Genomic DNA, 13,695 nt, shown 5'->3' on the forward strand with positions numbered 1-13,695 from the left:
ATATATGCATTCATACATGTATATATAAATATACATACATTCATATGTATGTATACGTACGTAAGTTTGTATGTACGCATATACAGAGTTCTCGCCAAGTCTGTTGCAGTCTCACGTTTTATGTCGCATTGCTCGATACGCATGGCGCCGGGAAAAGTGAAAACGGCTGCTCGCACTCGCGTGATAACCGTGTTCGCGCCGCTCCCCCATGTTTTCAAGCTGGATAGAAAAACTTTACAGACGTTCGACAGCTCGACAGGAGAAAATTCTCCCGGGGGACGACGTCGAAACGTGCGGGCCGTTTTTTATGTTTTTTTGTTTTTTTCCATTCCGCGACGAACAAGAGGCGAGACGCGCGACAGCGACGACAGCGACGATCGGTTGCTATAATACTCTATGATGTAGTAACAAAACTGAAGATCCGCGAAAGTCGTGTCGAGAATTTGCGTGCTACTTGCGTGTCTCCCAAACACGCTCATTTTGGTACACGGTAGTAACGCAGGACGAGGTAGCCCAGGGTGCGGAAAACGATTAGGAACGCCAGTAGCACCGCTGTGTTCGCCCACAATGGTAGACCAGAACCTTTGACCCCGCCTTGACTCTCCAAAATCGCGGAAACGGGTATCGTCGTGCCGTTTCTGCACTCGGCGAACTTACTCGGCTGGGAGCATCTGTTGTACAGAAGAATTATTCGCTCGATCAGTACAGCATTTGTTCAAGGGAAGATTTTTCATCTTATTTATACACCACATCAGGATTCAATTCGCGATTTGTCATTATTCAATCGATTCCAAATTAAAACTTCAATACACGTAATTTGCCATATTTACTCTCACGTATCTATATTTTTAATTACATGAACTATACTATTCTTAGAAAAATGTTCCTTTTATTCGAATGTTCTTCGTTGAAGAACAATTTTCTTAAATAAATTCTACGTATCATCCATAAAATGTTATTTCAAAAATTTGTTAATCACAGCCATTTGCATCTGATTTCATTCAGCTTTTTGCCGGATCTTCTGTTCGAAAGTGAATATTTCACTTTTTAGCAGCTCTTCCTTCATTCAAAAAAAAAAACTTCTAACTACAACCGTGATAAAAAGACAAACGTGACAATAAACAAAAGATGCAATCTTACGCGATCGGTTCGCCGACGCCGAATTCCAGAATCTGCATATTCTGATAGGCATAATGCATCATGCTGATGTATCTGGCCCACGCTAGCCATGGTGGGACCGACGTCGCCAAATAACCGCCCAGAAGCTGCGTCGAAAGTGTGTAAAGCGCGGAGACGGTGATGCCCACCTGCAGATCTTCGCAGCATGCGCCCACGAAGAATCCGACACTCTGTAAAGTATCGTGAAATTGAGGTGCTGGACGTAATAAAACCGACTTATGTCGAACGGTTGAATAACCGGCCGATCTCTCTCTCTCTCTCTCTCTCTCTCTCTCTCTCTGCCTGGTCAGTAGAGAGGCTTTCAAGAGGCCGACAGATATATACCTCTCGTGTATTTTGGTGCAAATTTCCAATCTCGAGATAAACCGAAAGCGCTTGAAACCTTACATATTTTATGTTATCTAATAATGTGGAAATAATAATGAAACACAATTACAATTATCCGTTATATATGTATAAGATATCACTTTCCATAAAATGTTTATCAGATATTTTATACGAAAAATAGATATTATTTACATTACACTTATGAGTTTCAAATCCGAGTAATTCTTACGCTTATATTGATTTTCGATAGCCAGGTAACGTTATATTAAATATTCTTTTGATCTAGTCACTAACGTTTTTAGAGCAAAAAATATCTATCAGTCTTTTTAATTTGACATTTCATCCTTGGACTTTTAGATTAATTCATTTTGAAATTTGTCTTTATATTCTTTTTTATAATATTATAAAATTGTTATCATTTTCTTTCCTCCCCCCCCCCCCGATTTCAAACAAATATTATACATAATGTATTAAAATTAAATTTTTTCTCTCAGTGTGTAATATTAGATTATTTTATTTATTTCAAAACAAATTTGTACGAAAACTTTGAGTTTTAAAACAGAACTGGGATAAAGTTACCAAATTTGATAATAAATACCAAATCCTTCTTCCAGTGCAATGTAATTATTTTAATGATTCAACATAATTATTTTTATATCTATATTTCTGCAAAATTTATTCTTTTAGTGTAGCGACTCGTTTCGCGAATAACTGTGATGTCTAGCGTTTTCATGTTTTACATTAAATTTTTCATGTGTTCTCATTACACGTGACGTAATTTTATCTTAGTATCGGATTACTCGTCTCAAAAACTATAAGAGATGACATTTATTTTACCTTTCTCAACCACGTTCGTGCAAGTGCACGACCGATATTTTCGCCAATAACTATAGCATTTTTATAAAACATTTTATAACTTTAATGTCAAAACATGATATATCACACTGTTTACCATTTCTATATATATATATATATATATATGTATGTATGTATGTATGTATGTATGTATGTATGTATGTATATAATGTAGAGAACGATTCGTGAGAGCGCCGTACGAGCGCCCAAAAACTTTCTGTTACTATGCTCGTAAACATTGGTTTCTAATAGATTTCTACATCACCTTCGAGGTATTATTGTTGACGCATTTTTTTTTTAAGTGGCATCTCTTTTAAGCTTCATTAATAATTTGTAGTCTAGAGCTGCAGAGTAAGTATTTGGTTGTATTTCAGGCTAATTTCGTTATCGGTGCCTCTCTCCTTTTTGCCACTTGTGAACAATCAGCTGTTGGTTGTTTGTAAACAAAATACGTAACGTTTCATCTTAGAAACACTCGTATTATAAGTACAATAGAATCGTATACTCCTTGGATAATATTAAATAACTAATCAGAACTTTTTTTAATAAAAAATTAATTAATTGAAATTTTCAATTAATAATTTAAAATTATATTCAAATGGTGAAAGTTCTATCTATTTGATACATTCAAAGAGGTTACAATTTCATTGAACTTGTAAGGCGGAGGGGATGAAGCATCATGCGCCTTGTTTAGAAGCGTCTAGCAGCTCTAGTCTGATTGCTAACAATAAGACACGAGCGAGAAGAGGAGAACAGTAGACGTTGACGAAATTGGCACGAAATGTGCAACTATATCCCAGCACTGTTTTAGAATAACAGAATCTCAATTTTTTATTAAGTATTATATATAATATATATTGGTTTGTAATATTCTAATTTTTATTCTTACTTTAACAAATATTTACTTCCACATTACATTTTATCAGGAAGTTTAGGATTAAAACCAAATTTTTTTATCAATTTTCCATGAGCGATAATTGAAAGAATTATCTGATAGACCATGGGAAAATTATATTACGTCCTGAGAACACTGTATAACTATTGGAGAAATAGTCAATATGCATTTGCGAATTTTCATCCGATATTCAAGCGTTGTCCGAATCGATAACGATATCGTCAGTACGTAGTAGTAAAAATAAAAATTTGACATTGTTCATCATTTGTATATAATTGCCTTCCGTATAATCATCAGATTTTTCACTATGATTTAAGCTGTCATATATTCGCGAATTTTAATTTAAACATTTTAACAGTTTGAACATTTGCTCATTTTAGTGATTGGACGGAATATCTTGGTATGTGAATCACGGAAATATATTGTAGGCAGAATCCAAGTTTTTGTTTTGAAATGACGTAAAAGGGCCATTTGCCCAATGTCTAACATCGGTTGCGATCGAACAGGAAATTGCTTACCTGTGCGACTACAGTGTTGAGCAGCAAGAATGCGAGCAGCGTGATGAAGACCGCTATATTATGGAAGCCCAACATTGGGTAACTAATTATATGGTAGACTGCGGGCAGCGTTATCGTCAACGGCAGCTCGCCCACCATCTTCGCCAGGTAGTAGGCCGAGAGCCGATAGGATCCTGACAGGCGTTCCTTGTTGATCACCTCGCGCTCCGGGGGAACTGGAAAAACATCGTCGTCGCGGGTTATTTTTAGATGGAATCATCCCCGTACCGGGCTTGTGTAGGGTGAACACGTCGCGCGTCGCTTATGACAGGCCGGGGGTGATGCTAAAATCGGTTTTATAGCCAGGGTATCAAGAGCGACGCGTCCCTCTCGCGTTTAATGTTTCGCTTCGAGCTCTTTCGCTTCCCGCGAGATAGGAGACTGGAAGGCGATCGGATCACAGTGAGGATTTTTCGTGTACCTATTTCCGAATGAATTACACGTGACCCGATACAATAATCGATGCGCATCCGCGTGTCTCACTTCCTTTTTTTTTCTTTTCTACTATGGATTTTCGAATATCAGGGTCGCGGTTTGTTTAAGATTCGATTGGTTTTGATTGATGGAGATTACAATGATACATTCCACCTGATGTCTCAATTCATCATTTATCATATATCCCGGTATTTTTTTCGGCTTTATGTTATTTTGCTAAATAAAAAGAGGGAAATATCTATTATGTTATTTTATGTATTTGTGTTACATTATATATCTGGTCGTTAGCTATCAGAAAAACATAGATTTAAGGACCTCCATTATCGAGCACGTATTAGGTCATGGCATGCCACACGTGCTAACATTCTTGATTGAATATTCTCGTTGCGAAAAAGAAAATGAACGTTACTGAATGGCTAATTGAACACGTTATAATAAAGTACAATTACCCAATCAGTTTCATCTCAAATTTTAAAATTTTAAAATAAAATTATAATTAATCAAAAAGCTTTGAGGGAATAAACTTTATTGGTCGAAAGAGAGTTTTTTTTAACGATCGTATACACTTCACGTTTAATTCGCAAATAAACGCTTTGAATGGCAATTTTTTTTCTTTTTTTTTAAATTTACACAATTACATTTTTATGTAACAAAAATTTATTTGGTTGGCTCACCGCAAATTTGATATACTGTAATTTCATTTCGTCAGAGTGTCTAATTAATGCAGGTATTGTCGAGATAATCAGTCTAGTCTCGGCACAATGGATCTTTCCCCTTTGTGATGGAATTTCGGCTGTAAGGGCGCAAATGAGAATTAAATTCAACTCACAGCTCGTGAGCGCTCCAAAATGTGCAAAAAGCATCCAGTATGTGTTGCTGAAGAACATCCACCCCTGAATATCGTGAATGGCTGCTTCAGTTCTGGGAAGACCCAGCCATAAAAGCCCAGTTAGAAGCCCAAGAGCTACCGTTTGCAGCCAGTGAAGACGCGACAACATCCGTGGTCGTGCCTCTTGAAAATTTCTTTCCGATAATACCTGAAATTAAAGGAGAACATTTCGTTTGTACAAATGAACAAATGGATTCATGTGAGGTCCAATTGTAATTCGCATCAAGTCGCTCACAAGCATAATAAAATAAAGAATTCTATTGTGATTGTGATGTACAGAAATGCTCTTAGCAAACACTCACTCTCTAAATCTGAATCAGTGGAATCTTACTGATTTGCAGTGCTACACTTATAATCACAGTTATAAGTGTATGATTATTCACGATTTTTCAGTGATTCCGATTAAGAGGGGGGCACTGATTGATGTAATTATATCATTGAAATTAGATTAGTGAATAATACATTGAATCCGATTTAAAGAACAGGATAAAGTTTAAATATTGGCCGTTAGAAAAAGTGTTCCAATAAACTGATTAGTTACATCAATAACTGATACTGTATCGAGTATCATCAGTGATACTGATAAAATATCATTAGTTACTGATATAGCTAATCAGTTTATTGGAACACTTTTTTTTAAGCGGGAAGGAGGGAGGCTACGTAATTTTGTAATATATAAAATTAACAATAAGACATAAAAATTTTCTAGTGAAAAGCTAAGAAAAGATTGCTATCACGAGACTTCTTGGAGAAGCGATTTTTCGGTTACGTGGATTACTTCACGACACACCGATTTTATAATAATACACAGTCATCAGGTTAATACCTTTGGAACGACTCGATTATATCAGCGTCCGTGAGAAAATAGAACGCAAAGTTTCACAATGCTGGTTTCGAAGGCCTTTTTAAACAATAACTATGGCACATACAGTGTCTCGGACATCGCGCGTGAAAGGCTGGTTTTCGGGTCGGTATTACTTGTTGTTTTACGACCAGGTTTTACACCCTTGTGTCCGGCCAGGTCAACGAACAAAGAGAACGAAATTTATGTTCCGTGTCTCCTAGTTTAATAAATATCGCTAATAGAATATTGGACCTTGAACGCTCTGGTGTTTTTCCTCTCTTTCTTTCTCTGTCTTTCTCACGAGAGGTGCGATGGAGCGCTACTGTAGGACGCGAAGAACGCGTGGTTCTGCCAAGTAAAAGTGATGCAAGTGACGCGGCGTTCGTATTCGTACGTAAAGCGCGATTACAAACGGGCATACCGGTCGCGCGGTAATTATCCGGATATGGCGAATCGTGCAAACGCGTCCCAGTTCTCCTCTCTATGCCTGGCCGGTCTTCTTCTTTCCAGCAACGACGTTTATGCACGCGCGCTCCTCCTTCTCTATCTCCCTCCCGGGTGTGCGTGCGATTCTTGACGATTCCACCTACGACGCGATCGATGACGCGACCTCCGCGAATAGGTAAACCGGTACACATTAGTCTAGATGCATTCGTTAATCGGCGCCCGCGATGAATAACATAGGGCATGCCGATTCGCTTCTTTCTCCCGCAGTGGTCGATGCGTCATATCTAGCTCGAAGAATTAGTCTGACTGTATAGCGATTACAATTTCATCTCTGTCGCGAAGGATACGCTTTGGAAATTGTGAACAATTATGTTGGAACGGTCGCTTGGAATGTCCAAGACCTACTACGCCAGTTTTCAGATATTAAGATTTAAAATAAAAATGAGCTGTTTCAAGAATCAGATATTGATGTCACAAATAATCCATAATAATATGTATGAAAGTATTTCTAGATGAGCGTTAAATTTTAAATCATAAATAGAATGTAACATATCGTTTTCTAATTATATTGTTCTTTCTGTGAAAAAGACAGCGTTTTGACTCTTTTATTATTTTTCATCTTTTATCTTCACACACGGGATAATGCCTCGGAGATAAAGAACGCTTAAGCAAGTAGAATGGCATTGTATTCAGTAATTGCTACAAACATACGTAAAGCGTACTCACTTTGAACTGCGACCAGAAACTGGTGGGCCACTGCCAGGAATAGTCGTCATCAGCAGAACTCGCACTGCTGCTGGCGTGGCTTTGTGTGTCCAACCATAGCGTACGGCCTTCGTCTTCCTTCACTGTAAAGCATCGGGAAAACGGGTGTTTAGAGTAGCTTTGTGAGAATTGCATCGTCGATAAATACGCAAGTAGGCAAAGATACACAATAGAACGGAGAAAAAAATCGATGAGTTATCTCACGATCTTTCACTCCGCTCGCTTTTCTAATACGTATATTCATTATAGTTTATTTTATTGTGATTTATATTCTTAAATTTTAATGTAACACGTCTATACGGTTCAATATTATTCACATAAATGTTTACGTAAGGTTTTATTATAAATTTTTTTCTCTCATACTGAAGTTTCTCTATTTTAATGAATATAATTCATTATTTTACGGTTTCTGATACTAACAGAGAATATTTTAAAAAATTATATATATTCTAAAAATTTGAAACTGGAAAAGTGATTAAATAAATACTAGTGATACATAAAAGTGATGCACATTTTTGCGAATCTCCTGCAATGAGACAAAATCCACAAATTATTTGTCCTAAAGTAGCCGCAGCTGTTATATTTTCGACAACTTCGATGATTTTTTTAAATGTTTTGTTGAATAATAGTTGTAAACAAAAAAAAATCAATATTTTTCTTTAACTCATTTTAACTCAATTTAGATTTGGTCAATGTTTTTTTTAATATTATTCGTTGTTAAAAAATAGCCATTTTGAATCATTCGCTTTTTTATTTGACCTAGTTTATTATTTGTTATCGAAAATTGATGCGAGATAATTCTAGACTATTTCGGAACCGTTCATGAATATATATATTTACACCATCAAGAACGGCAAGATAAATAACTCTTGGAAATCGGTACGCGCCGTAACGCTGCGCGAGTTAAAGGCTCTAAACATTCAGCGGACAAGTTCAGTCAAGTTGCCTATCTTAGCAGTTCATAAAGCGGCCCTTCCAACATTCCAACCGTAGGTCGGACGCGAGATACTCGATCTTTGAGCAAGTGCGCGCTTTAAATGGGCACATCGGAGCCGTAACGGTCCGCCTGCGGTCCGGGGGAAAGTCTAGGTGTGCATACATTTAAATACGTATATCGCGGGGCGGGCTGCATACTATATAATACCGTTGTGGCTGATGTGGTGCTCGTGATAATGGATGAGATGGTCGCAGAGCGGATGTTGGCTGGGATTATACTCCGGGCGAAGTTCCGGTGGGCAGTCAGGTCCCTGTCTTGCAGCTCTCGCTGCGGCAACGATGCGATCTCGAACCTCCTCTGGCCCCTTTATTTGTTCCACTGAAACAGAAGCGTTTCATGTAACACTGAGCTCTTCCCTCGGCTAGCTTTGATCAATTCATGCGAACAGTAGCACTTAGTGCTAACAATTTTTCAGAAAATAGACATGTGATTGTAATCTTTTCCAAATGTATGTATATTCATACATATGCACAGAAAATCATTTGTTTCTAAATATTTTAGAAAAATGTTCTTTTACTTCCATATCTTATGCACATTTGTTGCATCAAAAAACACACTTTACTGCACATATATTGATCATGAAAATGTAGGGTGTGTATGTATATATTACAATTAAATTTGTTTTAAACGCTTCTTCCAATTTTGCCCAGAACGTGTAATACTTTTTGTGATAAGTATGTAGAACATATATATAAGAAAAGGACTTTTTTTATGTGTGGAGAGAAATGAAGACGAGAGGCAAAATTTTATCTCTTAGATGTGTATATCATTTGCAAGTGTAACGAAATTAGTTTGCATCAGCAAAGTGTACTCACGAATGAAGTCTGCGGGGTTGTAATGCGGCAGTAGCGTAAGTCCTATCGTAGAGAAGAATCTGCCGACATTCGCCGTCGAACCGTAGTACGCCACTTGACCATTACTCAGTAGGAGAAGCTTACTAAAACTGTGGAACATCCTGGAACTAGGTTGGTGTACCGTCACCACGATGCTCTTACCCTCTTGCTCGGCGTATTTCTTCAACCGCGAGATCAGTGCTTGAGCCGAGTGCGAGTCGAGTCCGCTCGTGGGTTCCTGAAAGGTGAAAGATTCCATAAATTAGCGACACTAAATATAAAGTTAGATTTTGGAAAACTTTCTTTGGCGAACTTTCGTGAAAAATTAGTTCATATTTTATTGTTCTATTATCATAATTATCGTAAACTTTTTTTAAACTTATAAATTATAAGATACAAAAATTCGTAATTCTAAATATTCCTATGTATCATTTGAAGAATTTTCTATTTTGCAATTCCTTAATACCATAGATCTCTAAACTAATAGATTATCAAAAAGAATTGGAAAGTTTTATTCGTTGTATATTTTCAGATTTATATAAACTTTGTAAGTTTCTGTATGTTTCCATAAATTTAGTTAAATCTTATATACTAATAATTTCTTCCGACTAAACACATTTAAAGATAATTTATATGTTAACATTTCTTATAATACTAATGGCTTGTGGAAACGTATACAAAGAAACTTACGGAGCTTATGCGAAGGTCTAATTAAAAATTCTCCGAATATGTACATGAAATCGTAAATACACCTTAATAATATGTATTACGAATTCAAGATACGTGAGTATATATATTTTTTTCTAAAATTAATGGTAACTGTTTTTAAAGCAATCAATTACTTTAATAACGGTTCTCATTAATTTTAGAAAAAATATATTAAATCAAAATTCGAGATAGAAGAAAAAATTGTAGAGGAAACTTACGTCTAGTAGCATTAATGATGGATTCGTGAGTAATTCGCAAGCTATACTCGTCCTTTTCTTCTCACCACCGGAAATCCCCCGCTTCGAATAATCTCCAATGACTACACAAGAAATATGCCATTTTAACGTATGTACATATTAGAGAAATTATATCTCGTAATATGATAAATTATAAATATTATTTCGTAAATACAGAAATTAACTCTTTTGAGAAATCAATACGAGGAATTGAGGAAGTTGCGTTTTCTGTTATTGTTAATTTTTATTATTTAACGTACACGTACGATTGTAATACTCAATCATTACAAAAAAATATATGACAATAAAAACGCGTAGAAATGTACGAATATAAACGCGAGTACTTTCGCGTGGAATCGATCTGCATAATTTTCTATTTTCTATACGCGATTGCGCTACCGCGTGAATAATATTCGAAAATAGTACTTGTCTACATGTGCGGCGAGATATACGGAGAGATCCGTCATACGAAAGATATTGAAAATGTAGGCGATCGTAATTACCATGTCACGCATTTCACCGAGGCGGAGGAAAAAAGGGGCATTATTCAAAAAGGTTTAGAAGATACGGCGCGTATGATCTCAGACAACAAAGCGTCAAAGGCGTACTTTATTAGCATGCGCGAACCTACGTCCGCGGTCGCGAATAACGAGAATTACGAGCAGATATCGATGAAAAATCGTCGCTGAACAATAAAGATAAATAGTTTTCCCATCGAATCTCTCTCGGCGCGGCGACGTTGGCGTCCGGCGGTGGCCGGCGTGCCGATATTCGGATTTGCCAACGCCAGCTGGAACTAACGAGACGCGGGGCGCGTGATCTCTGACGCGTGGTAAATTATTAAACTTCGTCGTCGCCGTCGCCGCCGGTCGCTCACGCCTTCGGGGCACAGGAAGAGAAACGAACGTATAATTGTGTGCGGGGAATAATATTTTACGTCACACACAAGCGCGCGCGCACGCGGTCGCCGAGGCGGTCGCGTTCAGCGCTCGAGGAGCGCTCGGGGGTTAACGATCGAGGAAACCGTTTATCAACCGACCGACAATGAGCCTGGCGCTCCGCGGCAATAGAAATACGCGTTCGTACTTTCCCTCGTTTGTATTCCGGAAAATGTCGCCGCGCTTCCGCGCTGTACGCTCGACGTTTTGACGTGGCCGAGCGAGATGACCACGCGGGATGACCGCGAATTCGCGGCGGTGTCGTACTGATGAAATTTCGAGACCGCAACCGCAGGCTTTGCTTTGACAAAAATAACAAAGTGGCCATCGGATAAAATTATTGAATATAAAAAAAAAAAAATCAACTGCGGACTCTGCAATTTGGAATCATCGACAAATAGCGTAAGATCTTATTGTTCGAGATCAGACGGAGATTAAGCAAATTTCTCGATTTAACGCTCAATTGCCGAAGTGTCTAATTCCGAACGTTAAGAAGCGACGTCCAATCCAATTTTCACGTTAACGAAAGATCTGTATTATTTTGGGAAACGGTGTCCCGTCCAATTTTCTCGTTAACGACGAATCTACATCATTCTGAGAATCTCACGACGACGTGAAGCGCGAAACATGTGCATGTAGGTCAGCCTGTATATTACTTGGCTCGTTTTTCCTACGTGCATATTTCGATAACGCGCCCGTGGCTGCTTGACGCTCGCGCGATGGCTCGATATTCACAATCGCGGAAATTGTCAATCAAAATGTTAAACCAAGACAGATAGTCACGGTGACGATAATCGTAAGAGTCGGTCGCGTATTAACATTAAATACGATCTGCGTTACAGTCAGTGCTATAACGTCGGAAAGACGGAGACTTCGCGTAGAGAGTTAGATGTAATGCGAAAGCTATATATCAAACTTTATAGCGGCTGAAATGCAGAGGATAATTTCAAAAGTTTCATCTTCAATTTTAGAATATTTAACGTTCGACTTGGATTCTATTTAAGAGACCGAAAGATCGAGTGTAATACCATGGAGTAAAGGCGATAACTTGTCACGCGTATATATTCTCTTTTAACACTTTGACTGATTTCACATTTAACTTTGAGAGGTTCAAAATTAAAAAGTGCATGATTGCAGCATTGCAAAAACATTGCAAAATATTGCTGTAATATGTTTCAGCAACATTGCAACAGTGATAAAACGTCCGCTTCAGAAATATTGATACGTAATGTTGCAATATATGTAATATTGTGTTAACATTTCCGTATAGAAATGTATTACTGGTAATAATAAATTTGCCAGTAATACATTTCTATGAGGGTTGCTGCAACATTAAGTATAAATATTTTTTAAGCGGACATTTTATCGTTGCTACAATATTGCTGAAACATTGTAACGACATTTTGCAATGTTTTTGCAATGCTGTGCTGTAGAGGAACTTTTGGCTACCTACCTACTTAAAAGTTAATAAATCCAAGATATTATTTTATTAATATTTCATTGATTTTCTTTTAATGCGTTTATAAATATTTGATAAAATTATTCCTAATGAAAAATAAATAAAACCGTCACCTACAAACGAGTGATGAGGCTTTTGCGGAAACTCGCGCGCGTCACCCAGATATGGCAGTCAAAGTGTTAATGAACGTAAATTCTCGAAAATCTCGTAAAATTGAAATGATCGTATTCAGAACGACGCACAGTAACTCGGCCGGGCGTGCTATTAGATCGTGGAGTAACGACGTCTTCTAACGTCGCGCAGGGATCGCGCGAGCCGCCATTGTTTACATCGTGATTGCGTGTATGCAAATGCGCGAACGGACTTTACGAGCTCCGGGTCGGCGGAATCGAGCGAATTATGTTCAGTGGAATCCTTGCGGCTCGCGATTCCCTGTGGCCGCGGGTCTAAAAACGTCGCAACTCGACATCGATCCTTCGGCTTTACGACAGCATCGTCGTCGTTGTCGTCGTCGTCGTCGTACTCACTGGTGTCTTGGCAGCCCGCGAGGTCGAGGACCTCGATGATGTGATCCACGCACTGCATCTTCTGGGAGTGTGAGAGTATGTCCGGAAGCCTCAGCCTCGCCTGGTACTGCAAAATTACGATACGATGCAAGCGCGGCGTGAGGCGGGAACGCGCGTAAACGGCGATCGGTTTTAGCGCCGATCGGTTTACGCGCTCTGACGGGCCGCGTAAACGCGTGCATTAAAACAGCAACGTAAACAAAACCGCGCCGCGCCGCGCCTGAGCGCGGTGCATCGCGCGCGCGGCTGGTGTGGATGCATTTCCGTTTCGTAATATATCCAGGCCACTTTGTACTATTATTACCCCGGTCGGCTCTAACACGCCGCGTCGCGCCGGGGGCGCGCCCGTCATAAGCCGATCGTTAAGTCAATTACGATGACGCGTCGATTGCGAAACCGCGGGCTGTTTTTACCTCGGAAGGGAGTCTGGGAGTTCGTTAATACGAGAGTTCTCGCGTCGTGAGTGCCTCGTAAATAGCGGAGCTCTGTTTTACGATTTGACATTTTTTTTTTATGTTCGACAGGTGCTTGAGATTGGACGTAAGATTAAAAGTTAAGCGCACGAGTAATATCATAATAATAATTCTACAATTTAATCCGATGACATTTGCATCGGAATTTTGTAGATTCAAGTTGTAAGAAACAAATTTAAATTCTACTTTAGCAAAATGTTTAACTCGGAAAGTATTAATGCGACAAACTCGTTCGTCTCGCCATAAATAGGAATAATAATAATTTTGCAATAAATTTCCGAATGAATCGATA

At 38.5% G+C, this 13,695-nt stretch overlaps 1 protein-coding gene across 2 annotated transcripts in view; it reads right to left on the reverse strand.

Annotated features, from left to right (window-relative positions):
* Nucleotides 1-318: 318 nt before the first annotated feature.
* Nucleotides 319-13,695, reverse strand: part of LOC105203751 (ABC transporter G family member 9) — a 132,470-nt gene continuing 119,093 nt past the window's right edge. For both annotated transcript variants that reach the window (XM_026131281.2, XM_039459634.1), the window contains exons 5-13: nt 12,892-12,997; nt 9,950-10,050; nt 9,006-9,261; nt 8,338-8,508; nt 7,155-7,276; nt 5,078-5,285; nt 3,775-3,989; nt 1,141-1,349; nt 319-671 (exon numbers count right to left, since the gene is read on the reverse strand). In XM_026131281.2, the coding sequence (XP_025987066.1) occupies nt 476-671; nt 1,141-1,349; nt 3,775-3,989; nt 5,078-5,285; nt 7,155-7,276; nt 8,338-8,508; nt 9,006-9,261; nt 9,950-10,050; nt 12,892-12,997 (1,584 nt within the window). In that variant the 3' untranslated portion in view covers nt 319-475. The remainder of the gene's footprint in view (nt 672-1,140; nt 1,350-3,774; nt 3,990-5,077; nt 5,286-7,154; nt 7,277-8,337; nt 8,509-9,005; nt 9,262-9,949; nt 10,051-12,891; nt 12,998-13,695) is intronic.

The sequence above is a fragment of the Solenopsis invicta genome, chromosome 1 (genome assembly GCF_016802725.1).
Source record: "Solenopsis invicta isolate M01_SB chromosome 1, UNIL_Sinv_3.0, whole genome shotgun sequence".
In the NCBI taxonomy this organism is placed as follows: domain Eukaryota; kingdom Metazoa; phylum Arthropoda; class Insecta; order Hymenoptera; family Formicidae; genus Solenopsis; species Solenopsis invicta.